This window comes from Eschrichtius robustus, chromosome 6 (genome assembly GCF_028021215.1).
Source record: "Eschrichtius robustus isolate mEscRob2 chromosome 6, mEscRob2.pri, whole genome shotgun sequence".
Lineage (NCBI taxonomy): Eukaryota > Metazoa > Chordata > Mammalia > Artiodactyla > Eschrichtiidae > Eschrichtius > Eschrichtius robustus.
The window spans coordinates 56738394-56753781 of NC_090829.1; the positions used below are offsets into that span (position 1 = coordinate 56738394).

The 15388-nt window shown below is 35.3% G+C and overlaps 1 protein-coding gene across 4 annotated transcripts in view; it reads right to left on the bottom strand.

The window, feature by feature from the left end:
- Positions 1-15388, bottom strand: part of TBL1XR1 (TBL1X/Y related 1) — a 177619-nt gene that overhangs the window by 6231 nt on the left and 156000 nt on the right. For all 4 annotated transcript variants that reach the window (XM_068546265.1, XM_068546262.1, XM_068546264.1 and 1 more), the window contains 4 exons: positions 7344-7465; positions 7126-7200; positions 3465-3592; positions 2705-2870 (listed from right to left, as the gene is read on the bottom strand). In XM_068546265.1, coding sequence (XP_068402366.1) covers positions 2705-2870; positions 3465-3592; positions 7126-7200; positions 7344-7465 — 491 coding nt within the window. The remainder of the gene's footprint in view (positions 1-2704; positions 2871-3464; positions 3593-7125; positions 7201-7343; positions 7466-15388) is intronic.

Sequence of the window (15388 nt, forward strand, 5' to 3'; positions counted from 1 at the left end):
CCAGAAGTGCCCCTAAGCTAGGAGAATTATAAAAGAAGCTAAAAGAGCATATCTACATTATTATTGAAAGATGTTTTTAAGTTAAAAGAAAACAAAGTACAACCAGGAACACTACCAATTTCATCATCAATTTAGCCGACTCATAAATATAACTCAATTATTTTATTCCTTCCACAATGGAAACCAAAATCATTCAGCTGCCATTCAATAACTGAAACTTAGTACAAAAATGTATTCTCTGAGGAAACCAGTTATTAAACAGGGCAAAGGTCAGAGGTTCTGCTGTGAGAAATGAAAAATAATGAAAAATATGCTTCCAGTGTTCTGTCCTGACAAACCAGAAATGTATCTCTCAGCTTCATGGTGAACTAAAAAACTCAAACTGGAAGTAGCAGAACTACCTAAACACAACATGGCACCAAGACATAAGCTTCTGAGACAGCTAGCCCTAAGCTAATCACTAAGCTAGAAGATCACAATGGGAAGTCTCAACTGTTGTTTCCCTCCTACCTAAAATTTCTCACAATTTAAGAGATTAATGAAGAAGCACAGAGTACAGGAGGCCCTAAGTATCTACAGTTAATTAGAAGAGAATGGAGTGGCGCCAACGAGATCTAAGATAGGCTGTTGTATAGAGTGTAAAATCTACAGGATTGTCAACTTTGGGGTTAAAAACCGACACTGTCTTTCAATAGTACTTACCAATTTCTAAGCTTGAATCAGGCTATAATTGAACCGAAACGGCATGGTCAACAAGCCAGAGCTAATCACATTAACAAAAGCCAAAGGACCCTCAGCATCTACTCAAACCTGTGTTCTGACCAGACTGTAACAATTTAACTGTCAAATGCTTAGGTAACATATCATCCAAGTAATGAAAGAAAAAACTAGATGTACATATTGACAAAAAGACAATTACTTTCTCCTGCACTGAAAACTCATAAGATGCATTTTGCTATTTTCAAACTTAAAAGAAAAAAAGTAAAATGACATTTTGATACACAACAGTGATACAACAAAACAGTATGGTTACTCAAATGCCCTTAGAAGTCCAGCAGTATCTTCCCTTAGAACTCTACAGTTCTATACCCAAATTTTATTTTAAATTAATTTACTCAGAATGGAGTAAATGAGTGATGGAAAATGTATACAACCAGCAGATTATCTATAAAGCCTCTGCTATTCAATCAAAACAGAAAGATTGGGAATTCCCTGATGGCTCAGTGGTTAGGACTCCATGCTTCCACTGCAGGGGGCACGGGTTCAATCCCTGGTTGGGGAACTAAGATCCTGCAAGCCGGGAAGTAATTAGAAGTAATGAGAGAGCTCAGCAGGTTTGATGGAGTCAACATCAACATGACAAAATTCATAATGTTCCAAACATGAGCAACCACCAGTAAGCAAAAGGAATATTATTTTTTAAAACATGTTATACACGGTAACAATAAAATCCATAAGGCATCTCAGAATACATTTTGTAAAAAAGAAGATCTTTACGAAGAAATTATAAAACTCTACTGAAGGAAAAAAAAAAAGACTTAATGAGGGGGAATAACAAAGTTACAGTCATTAAAATTAAACTAACAATGCAGGTACATACAAATGTATCAATCAATGGAATACAAGAGAATCTATGAACAAACCATACAAGAACATAGTATATGAAAGAAGTGACATTCTGAAACAGTGAAGGGACAGTAAATAGTGCCAAGAAAACTGGCGATCCATAAAGAAAGACAGAATTAGAACTATACCTCACACCATATATAAAAACCAATTCTAAGGGAGTATAATATAAATGAAAAAATAAAACAGTGGGAGTATAAAATGAAAGAATCATAATGCTTTTATTTACAAAAAACCTCAAGAAGAATGAAAGAGAAACCGATAAAAATAGTTATCTGTAGAGGATCAAGAAAAAAATGGGAGCAAAACTTCTCAGTGTGTACCTTTTCATAATGGGGGGAGGGTGTTGGAGACCATTTGAATGTATAACTTAATCAAAAATAATATGGGAAAATGATGATTTATGCAAAATAGGCTGACCAACTATGGTGGTCAGCAACACAAAGAGAAACAACCCACAATAACTTATTGTGCTTATAATACAAGCAGCAAAGATCTGATTTTTGAACAGGGGGTGGGGCAGGGAGAGCCATGTGACTGATATTAAAGAAAAAATATTTGGCATGTAAAAACTAAAACACTGAAAAGATTAAAATAATGAAAGCAACAAAACTGTTTTCTCCATTTTTAAGAAAGGATCTCTGTAGCATTGTCCCTAAAAAGGTGGTACATAGTTTTAAGTTCGTTTCTGATAAATTATGTGTTCAATCATAAAACCTTGTCCTTTAACACATTTTTTTAACTGCTCATATATACCTTCTCCAAAGACAATTCTTTAAGAAAATAAAGAAATGGTATCATTTATCTAAATAAATGCATCTTAAACTCTCACATTTCATGTCTGCAAAACTGTTGGAAAAAATAAAACAGAGACCCTAAATTTTGGTCCGTATTATGAAAATCTCACTTCAGCTGGTTTCGATCTTTACTTAGCTGTAAATTCCCCCAAAAAAGTGCTCATATAAAAACGAAGAACTGAATTAATGACACAAAATAACAACCAAAACTAAAAAAAATTTTGTTTAGACAAATGCTTCTTACTAATGTAAGAATACTTGACTGTTTAACTTGGACATACCTGTGTGTTCCAGATGTGCACACATTTGTCAAAAGAACCACTCGCCAGATACCTGCCATCAGGACTGAAAGCTACACTGTACACAGGCTCTTGGTGTTTTGTCAGAGTATGGATGCAAATTCCTCGGTCTACATCCCATAATCTAACAGTAGAATCAAAGGATGCACTGACAAGGGAGAAAAAAAAAAGATTTTATAAGTAATGAAATACTCTCAGCCCCACCCCCAATCTACAATATTCAGCCGTTCCTAACAGCTAGCCACGGATTCCTCATGAGAAGCAGACTGTGCTGTTAGGAAGAAAGTGTTCCGGAAACAAAGCTAATCGGAGAAATGGCAGCTTCATTAAGGGCATCTCCAAGTCTGTAAACTGGAAAACATAAATGAGCTAATTCACTGTATTCCTTTACTCTTTAAATAACTCCTTTATACTGACCCACAGTTTTGAAATGCTACATTAAATATGTTTTTGACTTATTTTTTTTAAATGCTGAAAAAACTTCACTGCGTTATGCCTCAATTACTTGGGTTTTAGTCAATATTCGATATTATCAGTAAACTATTTGATATCTCCAGATACAAACATCCATTATGACCAAAAATAATAATAAAACTCTGTGTCTAAAGGTTCCCATTAAAAAAAAATATTCCTTGTAGGGTACATTCCCATTTCATGGAATTTTTCCTAATTTTCTGTCGTATTTATAAAGAGGTTTTCTTTGTAAAAGACTCATAAAGGAAAAGCAAAACAGAAATGTTACCTTGCTAACATGAGGTTGGCATTTGGATTATTTGTCCCTGGCCCTGTTGGACTCCACTTGATAGTATAAATTTCTTTATTATGTGCTTGCAAATCATGGACACAGTTGTCTTGTTTCATACTCCATATCTAAGCAAAAAGGAAAAATGTATGTAATTATTTTTCCATACAAAGGGTACTTTTATAATATTATCTTGCCAGTCCAAAATATAGCAGTGTAACCAGAACAATAATTATAGAGATCAAGAGAATATATACAAATAAATTAAAGTGTAGAATATATTTAATATTTATCTTTTAAAAATGACAAATTAGCTTCAAGTCCTTTCTAAATATTCACTATTGTGAGGCTTCAGGATTCAATTAACTGTAGTTCTAAGATTACTTTTGATAGCTTCAGATGGTACAAACTTCAACATTCAGTAAGTTCCTCAGTTAATGATCCTACAATGTTTAAGGCATTAGTTTTTATGCTGTCCTTTAAAATAAAAGATCTACATTATAAATTCCTCTTAGAATTTAGAATCAGGAACTATTTTGCAATCAGGAAGAGAAAATAGATAAGCAACATACAGATAAATATAATATGATTCATGTTGACACCAAAGCATAGGCAATGAAAGCAAAAAAAAAAAAAAAAAAAAGCAAGTGGTACTACATACAATTAAAAAGTTTCTGCACAGCAAAGGAAACAATCAATAAAGTAAAAAGGCAAACTACGGAATGGGAGAAAATACTGCAAACCATATATCCAATAAGGAGTTAATTTCCAAAATATGTAAGGAAATCCTACAACTCAACAGCAAAAAACCCAATAACCCAATTTAAAAATGGACAAAGGACTTGAATAGACATTTCTCCAAAGAAGATACACAAATGGCCAATAGGTGGTGTATGAAGAGATGCCCAATGTCACTGATCATCAGGGAAATGAAAATCAAAACTATGAGATACCACTTCACAACTGTTAGGATGGCTATTAAAATTTTTAAAAATGTTGTCAAGGTTGTGGAGAAATTGGAAACCTTGTAAACTGTTGATAAATGAATGCAAAATGGTGTAGCCACTATGAAAAATAGTATGGAGGTGCTCCCCCAAATTTTAACAACTACCACTATATATGATCCAGCAATTCCACTTCTGGGTATTTATCAAAAAAAAATCGAAATCAGGATCTTGAAGAGGCATCTGTATGCCCTTGTTCACTGCAGCATTATTCATAAAAGCCAAGATACGGAAACATCTTAAGTGCCCATCAATGGATGAATGGATGAAGAAAATGCATATATATACAATGGAGTATTATTCAGCCTTAACATATGGGGAAATCCTGCAATACGTGACAACATGGATAAATTTTAAGGACGAATGTTGCATGATTCCATTTACATGATGTATCTAAGAGTCAAACTCATAAAAGCAAAGAAAAGAATAGTGGGGATAAACAGCAAGGTCCTATAGTATAGCACAGGAAACTGTATTCAGTATCCTATAATAAACCATAAAGGACAGAAACTAACACACCATTCATTGTAAAGCAATTATACTCCAATAAAGATGTTAAAAAAATAAAAAATAAATTATTGGTGTAAAAAAGAAAAAAACATAATGGAAAAGAAAAAAAAAAAAAAAGAATGGTGGTTGCCAGAGGTGGTGGGGTCGCAGGGAGGGGCTGCTAATCAAAAAGCATAAAATCTCAGCTCTAGAGATCTGCCTCACTGACTTGTGCTTACGGACAATAACACTGTTTTGTACACTTAAAAATTTGTTAAGAGTAGATGTCATGTCAAGTATTCTTCCCATATAAAATTCAGAAATTGTAAATGATTCACCACATACAAGAAACTGTGAAAAGTAACAAAGCAGTAAAGTTAAAATGGTGAGTAGAGAATACGCCTTTCTAGAGTTGAAAACATGCCTAATGTATACAGGTTAAAAAATAATTCATATTATTTTTGAGCAAAAATTAAGAGAAATCTACACCAACAGTATTTCTAACAAAATCATTCAGTAAAGACATGGGGGGAAACCTTGCCAAATACAAACACACATACACCAAACCCAAGTACTGACAAAGAAACAAAAATTAGCTGTGCTTCACACTTCTGCAATGAAACTAATGAGATAATGAAGCAATAACATCATGTTTTTGTATCCTAGGTATATATAACTCCATGTAAATAAATCCAAAAGGTATGTTTCCAAAATGTATTGATATTTCATGTGAGCTTTCGATAGCACTGGTAACACTGACCACTCTCATCCATCACCTCCCTTGAAATACTCTTCTCTCTACACACCATTTCCACTGAGGTCATTCCAATTTCCTTTTGGAGTCTCATTCCTCTTGCGCTGCTAAATGCTAGAGTTTCTTAAGACTTTTTAAAGCTTTCCTCTTCTTTTACTCTGTACATTTCCACCTACACAGTTTTGTCCACGCCCATGGCTTTGAATGACTACCCACCCACCTATTGAGAATTCCCAAATTTTTTATGTCAGGCTTAGAATTGTTCTCTGAGCATCAGACCGACCTGGCACCTCCACTTGCATGACTCAAAGGCACTGTCCAAGCTGGACATAATCTTCTCACTCATCTGCTGTTCCTTGTTCTCAGAATATGGCTTCACTAGACATTATCCATCCTTCTAGCTTCTGCTTTAAAATTCTATGACCTTTTATTATTCTTAGAACTAAAAAAAGCTCTCTAACACTTTCTAATTTAAACTTCTCTCTCTAGCTGCAACTCAGTCCCTGACAGTAGGCTCTCTATAGCCACCGGCCTTCTTTCATTTCCTCGTATGTGCCATACTCTGTTCCAGAAGAAGTTTTTCATTTTATAAGCATAATGCATGTGCACGCAAAGTAATCTCACAAACAAGAGCGTGAAGAAAAGCATTTTTACCAGCAACGTTTACAAAGGAGTCCAGGCTTGAAAAAACTATCTTAACTAAAAACAGCAGGTATTTAAGGAAAAAAACACCAGGTTACCAAGGTTACATTTAGTCTGTTCATGGGAAGAGGAAAAGCAGTTTTCCTTCATGATTATCCTATCTATAAGGGTCATCACGTCTGCAGTCACTGGCACTGTAAAGTCAAAGATAAATTATTTTCATACAGTTAACATGGTGAAGCATAGGGTGCAAGCTTCATTAATTTTGAAGATTAGTATTATGTTGTTCTTTGTCTCAAAATGCCTTTCTTCTTTAATTTTGGTATGTCATATGTGTAGGTGCTAGGTGTTAGTTTCTGCTTTTAGTTATGCAACAAGAAAAACATAAATTCATATTGAGATGTGAATACTGACATGCCAACTATACTCACTCACCAATTAAGCTATACATCTACTATATATTAGTTTCCCAGAAAGGGTGATATATACTCACACCACAACAAAATCCAATTAACACAATTCTCAGAATTTCAGTCAAATCCATGAATCCTACAAAGATCTTTGCTATCTATGAGTCAGATCCTTACATGTGCAAATAACCTTTAATTGTACCAATATATGACTCCCTAATAGTGAAGACAATTTATAATAGTACAAACCTCAGTATCATAATTCCCAACTATAATAGAGACATTCTAAACAATCTTAAAACAGCCAGAGCAGCCACACTGTGTAACTCCTCAACCCCATTTCTCCCCACTATCTGAATTACCTTTAAAGTCATGTCATCAGAACAGGATGCCAGGAGGTTGCCAGTTGGGTCCCATTTGATAGCATTTACTTCATTCTAAAAATAACAGTGAACATTCACATTTTCATTTCATAGACTTGGTTGTTCTTTGGGTATTAAACATGCATACTTCAAAACCACTCTGAAACATTACTTATTCATCATAATCACTTTAAAGGAGGGAAAAAAAGGTTTCTCACCGTGTGTCCCTGGAATGTTTTAATAGGTCTGTCTTGTCCTAACTTACAGACATGAATGCACATATCTGTACTACAAGAAGCAAAGGTGTTGTTGCTCTGCCAATCAACATCCAATGCTGGCGCTGAAAAGAAAAACAGGCAAGGTTTGCATTCATTCCACATGTACTGAAATCTAGGAGCTTTAGTTTTAAACCACGGTTAGACACTAAGTATGCTAACAGGAACTTAAAACATTTTACTTTATACTTTTTATAGTATTAATAGAATTTTTAAAATTACGGTACTTAAATATTACAAATATTAATACATTTCAGTTTGGTTGTCTCCATGTGAGACACAGCCTAATAGAAAGTACACTGGCCTGGTCACCAGGAGATGAGGGTTCCTGAGAGCTTGCCCTGTAAATTACTGGCACTGGATTCTTGGTTCCTCATTTGCAAAATGATAAAATTAAATGTGATGCTACACTTCCTTTTGTTTCTGAAATTCCGTGAGTGTTCAATGGATAAGAAGCCTTGTTTTACTACTCCCTAACTAGTGGGCCCTAAGCAAGTCACCTCTCATGCTATTTTGCTCTTCTAAAAAAAATGGGGGGACTTCCCTGGTGGCGCAGTGGTTAAGGATCTGCCTGCCAATGCAGGGGACACGGGTTCGATCCCGTCTGGGAAGATCCCACATGCCGTGGAGCATCTCAGCCCGTGAGCCACAACCACTGAAGCCCGCGCGCCTAGAGCCCGTGCTCCGCAACAAGAGAAGCCACCGCAATGAGAAGCCTGCGCACCATATCAAAGAGTAGCCCCCGCTCGCCACAACTAGAAAAAAAAAAGCCCGCGTGCAGCAACCAAGACCCAACACAGCCATAAATAATAAATAAATAAATAAATTTATAAAAATCAAAAAAATTAAAAATAATTTAAAAATGGGGATAAAACCTTTAAGCTTAGTATCCAAGGATATTGTGAAAATCAAGTTGGATTATATGTATGGAAAACACTTTGTAAATTACAAGTTAGACAAACGTTACACTGAATAAGTATTTCCACCGTCTACTCAACTGATAAATGGAATATTGCATGATTTGCAAATACATTTTTCTTCTAAGTGATTCTTGTCAAATACCTCTTAAAATCTACATCATTGGATTTAAAACCTCAGACGCCCAGAAGCTGGCTGGCATTTAATACTTATTTTAGCTCTGATATGATTAAAGATTCTTTCCTTTCATTTTCCCCTGGTGCAAAGTGCAAAGCCTCTCTATAATTAGCAATGCAGATTAAGGTAATGTAGCAAGTAACTGGGTTAAGCAATAGGAGCATATCAAAAACACTGGATATAGAGTAGGCAGTAGGTAGTTGGGGGGAAAGGTGAGATTCAAAAACCAAGCACCCTTGGCTCAAGATAAGGAAAACCCTGAGGTGCAACAAACACTCCAGAGCCCTGCCTGGATCAGGTTGAGCCTGGACCTTCTTCACCAGCAACTGCTCCCTTTCTCGGCTCCTTCTCTCTTTCCTATCCTGCTTCTGGGAGAATCCCAACTAAATCAGTCAGTGAACAAAAAACACAGGCCCACTGTGATCAGCACTATGTTTGATTTGCTGCTGTTTGTGTGCATTACAACTTCTTAGAGCAACGTAGACGACCATCCTATTCATCTGTCAGCTTATCTTCAGTCCATTCCTCACCACGCTTTGCTCTGCTATGCTCTACACGCAGGGGGCTGACTCTTGCAAATTACATATCCCAGGCCTCTGTGCCTGCAGGTTTCCAGATGGGCTCATTCAGTGGAAGATACTGTCGAGAGTCCAAGGTCAGGAGAAAGAAGGCAGACAGGCAATTTCTGTGGTCCTCTCTCTTTCAGACTGGGTCTTTGGCAGTGACTATGATTGCTCCACAGTACCTATTCTTGGCAGGCAGCCTCTCCTTTGAGGTTCCCATCCCCACTGGGTAGTTGGATCCTATCGTCTCCTCTACAGTCTTAGGTTTACTGCAGTTGTTAAACTCAGTTACTTCATCCTCCTCTATTTTTCACTCTTCCAGTACTTCCGCAACTGTTTCCTTGTATTATGCTCCCTTTCTTGGATTACTTGGTTTAGATTTTGTTTTTGTGCCTTGGAATTGGATTCAGTGACAACACCTTCATTTTCACAGTAAATATTACTTAACACATTACTGACCAGGGGGATTTTTGTAGAAACTAACGCCTGTGGCTGTAATACATCTCTGGTCAAATATGCATTAAGATATAATTAAAAAAAAACTATTTTAACAAAATGTTCCTTTGGTAAATGCTTTGTTATAGTGTTAAGAAGTTGGGGGGGAAAGGCCTGAAAATCTAACTAATTTAAAGGACAATTAAAAGTATAACAAAATGCTATGAAGAAAGCCAAGTATCTGTCATGCTCCACCAGGGTGTTCATTTGGTAGAGAGTCATCTGCAAAATGTTAAATAGGAGGCTGAGAAAATCTGAAACAGCATTCAAACAGATACACCAATAGGTTCAGAACAAAACAAAAACAAACTGTATAACCAGGTAAAGATAAGTGGAGGAAGCTGGGGAATGGTGCCATATGAGTTATATGATTAATACTTCTGTGATATGCCTGGCTCATAAGATACAATGATAACAGATTGGTATAATCTAAGAACCCATACCTCCTTACTTTATATTTATTCCTAAAATTTAAAAATGAGGTATCACCTCACACCGGTTAGAATGGGCATCATCAAAAAATCTACAAACAACAAATGCTGGAGAGGGTGTGGAGAAAAGGGAACCCTCTTGCACTGTTGGTGGGAATGTAAACTGATACAGCCACTATGGAAAACAGTATGGAGGTTCCTTAAAAAACGAAAAATAGAATTACCATATGACCCAGTAATCCCACTACTGGGCATATACCCAGAGAACACCATAATTCAAAAAGACACATGCACCCCAATGTTCACTGCAGCACTATTTACAATAGCCAGGACATGGAAGCAACCTAAATGCCCATCGACAGACAAATGGATAAAGAAGATGCGGTAAATATATACAATGGAATATTACTCAGCCATAAAAAGGAATGAAATCGGGTCATTTGTAGATACGTGGATGGACCTAGATACTGTCATACAGAGTGAAGTAAGTCAGAAACAGAAAAACAAATATCATATTTAATGCATATATGTGGAATCTAGAAAAATGGTACAAACGAACCGGTTTGCAAGGCAGAAATAGAGACGCAGATGTAGAGACCAAACGTATGGATACCAAGGGGGGAAAGCGCAGGGGGGCGGGGGTGTGGGGGTGGTGGTGTGATGAATTGGGAGATTGGGATTGACATGTATACACTACTATGTATAAAATAAATAATAAGAACCTACTGTATAAAAAAATAAAATAAAATTCAAAAAATAAATAAAAATGAGTCTAGGTAACACAAGTTCTTTAGGATAAAAACACATCTTTAACATAAAATGTATTTTTATGTAGGTAATATGTGACAGGTGTGTTTACTATTACTAGTCTCATTTTACACATGATGAAAGAGGCTAAGAAAAGTTAATTTGCCTAGGGTTACACAATCTTTTAAATTCCTGGAGCTGGAATTCCCTGGCGGTTCAGTGGTTAGGACTCCGTGCTTCCACTGCAAGGGGCACGGTTGAATCCCTGACTGGGGAACAAGGATCCCACAAGCCGTGCAGTGCAGACAAAAAAAAAAAAAAAAAAAAAAAAAAAAAAATTCCTGGAGCTAAGATTCAATTTCTGCGTCCTCCAATTCTGATTTATTTTTTGGTTAACCCATGCATCCTTCACAATTTAGAAAGGTAACAAACCTATGAGGGAAGGGAAAAAAGGCATTTAATATTCATTTGCTTTTTTTTTTTTTAAAAAGCTTCATTGAGATATATAATTCATATATCATAAATTTCATCCATTTAAAGTGTGCAATTCAATGGTTTTTAGTATATTACATTAATAATTTTAAAATATTGTGGTCATACATAACATAAAACTTGTCATTTAATTAACTGTACAATTCAGTTGTATCAATTACTTTCACAATGTTGTACAGTCATTACCACTATTTTCAAAAGTTCTTCATCACCCCAAACAGAAACTCTGTAACCATTAAGCAGTAACTCTCCATTTCCCCCTCCTCCCAGCCTCTGTAACCTTGAATCTTTACGTTCGTTCTCTATGAATTTGCCTATTCTAGACATTTCATACTCTTGAAATATCTAGAATCATACTCCAGAATGATTCTAGATTCTACTCATGTAGAATCATACTCTTTGTCCTTTTATGTCTGGTTTATTTCACTTAGCATAACATGTACAAATTCTCTGGTATTGTAGCATGTATCAGAACTTCATTCCTTTTTATGGCTGAATAATAATCCATTGTATATAGAGACCCATTCTGTTTTTCCACTCATCTGCTAATGGACAGTGGGTTGTTCCTACCCTTTGGCTACTGTGAAAAATGCTGCTATGAACATTGACGGACATGAATTCGTTCAAGTCCCTGCCTTCAAGCCTTCAATTCAATTACCTAGGAGCAGAATTGCTGGGTCATATGGTAACTCTATTTAGCTTTTTGAGGAACTGTCATACTGTTTTCCACAACGACTGTACTATTTTACATACCTACTAGCAAAGTACAAGGATTCTAATTTCTCCGCATCATCGTGAACACTGTTATGTTTTATAGCCATCCTAATGAATATGAAGTGGTTAACTCAACTATAATCATGATTTATGCTTTATATAAGAGTGTATATGGACAAAAATACAGTACAGGAATTAAAATATGGTAATTTAAAAAGCATGGTAGACTTTCATTCCTGATCAAGATGGAGTAACAGGGACCAAATTTACCTCCTGCCCAAAACAACCAAAAAAATTACAAAATATATGAAATAATAGTTCAGAACTCTGGGCACCAGGCAATAAAGGACCGCAGTTCCGGAGAGAAGGGAAATCAACCAACAATGTGCCTCTATAACTGCTCAAACATATGATCTGGAAAAATGTCCAGATCTTGGCACAGGGAAGAGGAATCTCCCTAGGAAGAGATTAATGAAATTCCTGAGCAGAAGAGATAAAGCTCAAAACCTGGAGAACTGAAGGCAGCTAGAATTCACAGTACTAGAAAGGACAGAGCTATGCAGACAGAGAAAGAATTCTGAAGACCTGCAGTGGGCCCTATTCACACAATTAGCTGAGTACTAATCAGCACAAGTATCTGACGATACTAGCTGAGACCTGGGAAAGAACCACTCAAAAGAATTAGAAGAAACAATGCCTGATACTCAAGACTGGGAAAACCTTCTGATTCATGGAATACTGGTTAGAGTACATCTAGGTTCTTGTCTCAGTACCAGGAAATAAAAATAGCCCTACGCCGAGCACTGTTTCACTGCCATTTAACAAATCTTACAAGCATGACCCAAAAGGATCAAACCATTTCCAAGTAATCTAACTATGTCCCAGAATAAATTCACAAATACTTATAAGAATACAGAAATATCCAGCAACCAACAACATAAAATTCAAAATGCCTCACTTCCAATCAAAAGTAACAAGGCATGCAAAGATGCAGGAAAATATGACCAAAATGAAGAGAAAAATCAAATCATAAAAACTGACCTAGACATTAAAGAACTTGCAACTATATATGATTTGTTCAAATACTTAAGTAGCGACATGGAAGACGTAAAAAAAAGACCTAAATGAAACTTCTAGAGATTAAAACTGAAACATGTGAGATAAAAAACGTACTGGATGGAATAAACTGTAGATTAGATGTTGCAGAAGAAAAGATGTGTGAACTTGAAAACAGCAGAGATTATGCAAAAAAAAAAAAGACTGGATAAAAAAATGAACAGCACATCAGTGTATTATGGGACATCAAGCAGACTAATAAACATAATCAGAATTTCAAGTTAAAAAAAAATGTGGGGAGGAGGTAGAATATTTTTTAAAGAATAATGGTCAAAAATTTTTCAAATTTAAAGAAAACTATGAACGAAGAAATCCAAGAAGCTCCAAGGACAAAAAACATAAAGAAAACTAAACCAAGGCACAACATATGCAAATTGCACAAAATCAGTTATAAGGAGAAAAATCTTAAAAGCAGCCAGAGAAAACAAGACAAGAATAATAAGGATAAAAATGGTAGCAAGTTCAAATTGAAAATAGTAGTAAATAAGAAGAGGACAGAGCAACATTTTCTTTGAAGTACTGAAAGAAAAAAACCCTGTCAACCCCAGAATTCTATACCCAACAAAAATATCTTTCAGTAATGAAGGTGAAATGAAGACTTAATACCTACAAAAAGAATTCACCAACATGAGATTTACACTATAAGGAATGTTAAAGCAGTTCAGGCAGGAAATAAATGATGCCAGATGAAACTACGTATCTGTGCAAAGGAATGAAGAGTTGGAAATGGTAACTATGGGTAAAAAATTTTATTATTTAATCCCTTTAAAATATCACTTGAAGGTAGATGGTGGTAAGTTAAAGATGTGTACTATAAACCCCAAGGCAACCATTATAATAAAAGATTTACAGTTAATAACCCACCAAAGGAGGAAAAATGTAATCATACAAATATTCAATTAATCCAAATGGAAGCGGAAAAATAGCAAAAGAAGATGAGATAAATAGAAATATGATTAATTTAAATGCAATCATTATCAATAATCACATTAAATGTAAATAGCCTAAATATTGCCATTAAAAGGCAGATGTTGATATTGAATGAACAAGCAATATATGATGCCTACATAAAATATACATCAAATATAACAAAATTAATAGATAAGTAAAAGCATGGAGAAATATATACCATGCCAACACTAACCAAAAGAAAACTGGAGGGGCTACATTAATATGAGACAAAGTAGATTTCAGAGCACAAAAAATAAAATGGAAAAAAAAAAGAGGGTCGCTAACAAAATGATAAAGGGGTCAATTCAACATGAGGTTGCAACATTCCTAAACGTTCATGCCCCTAATAACATTGTTTCAAAACACAGAAAGTAAAAATCGACAGAGCTTCAAAGAAAATAGAAATTATTGTATTTTCCAATTACTGTTGATGATTTCAATACCCCTCTCTCAGTAACAGATGGTATAAGTAGACAGAGTAATCAGTAAAGGCCATAAAAGATTTGAACATTATCAAACAACTTGACCTAAATGACATTTATGAGAACAATGGAATTAAATTAGAAAGCAATATTACAAAGATCTTTAAAATTTTTCCAAATACTCAGAAATTAACACACTTCTAAATAACCCATGGGTCAAAGAAGGAATCAGAATTACTCCAGAAAGTATTTTGAACCGAATGAAAACACATTTGAAAAACTGTGAGATGTCACTAAGTAGTAGTTAGAAGTAATTTATAGCACTAAATATCCCCATTAGAAAAGCAGAAAGGTCTCAAATCAGTGACCCCAACTTCTACATCAAGCAAAAAGAAAAAGAGCATATTAGATTGATACTGAAAGCACAATACATAAAAGAACAAATTAATAAATTAAGGAATTCATCAACATTAATAATATCTGATCTTTGAGGCACACTGTCAAAACAATGCAGAGACAATCCACAGACTATGAGACAATATTTGTAAATACTTGATAAGACTTGTATCCCGAATATATGAAGAGTTCACAAGACTCAATAATAAGAAAACAACAAAGTTAAATTAAAAATCCAAAGATTTGAACAGATACTTCACCAAAGGAGACATACAGATGGTAAATTAAACCATGACAAGATGCTCAACATCATTAGTCATTAGGAAGTGAAAATGAAAACCACAGTGAGGAACCACTACACGCTCATTAGGGTGGCTACAATTTGAAAAGACTGACCACATACCAAGTGCTGGCAAGGAAATGGAGGGACTGGAATACCCACTGCTGTTGGGAATGTAAACCAGTTTGGAAAACATAAACGTTGGAAAACAGTTGGGCAGTTTATTAACAAGTTAAACACAGACCTACCATATATCTAGCCGTAACTTTCCTAGGTCTTTACACAG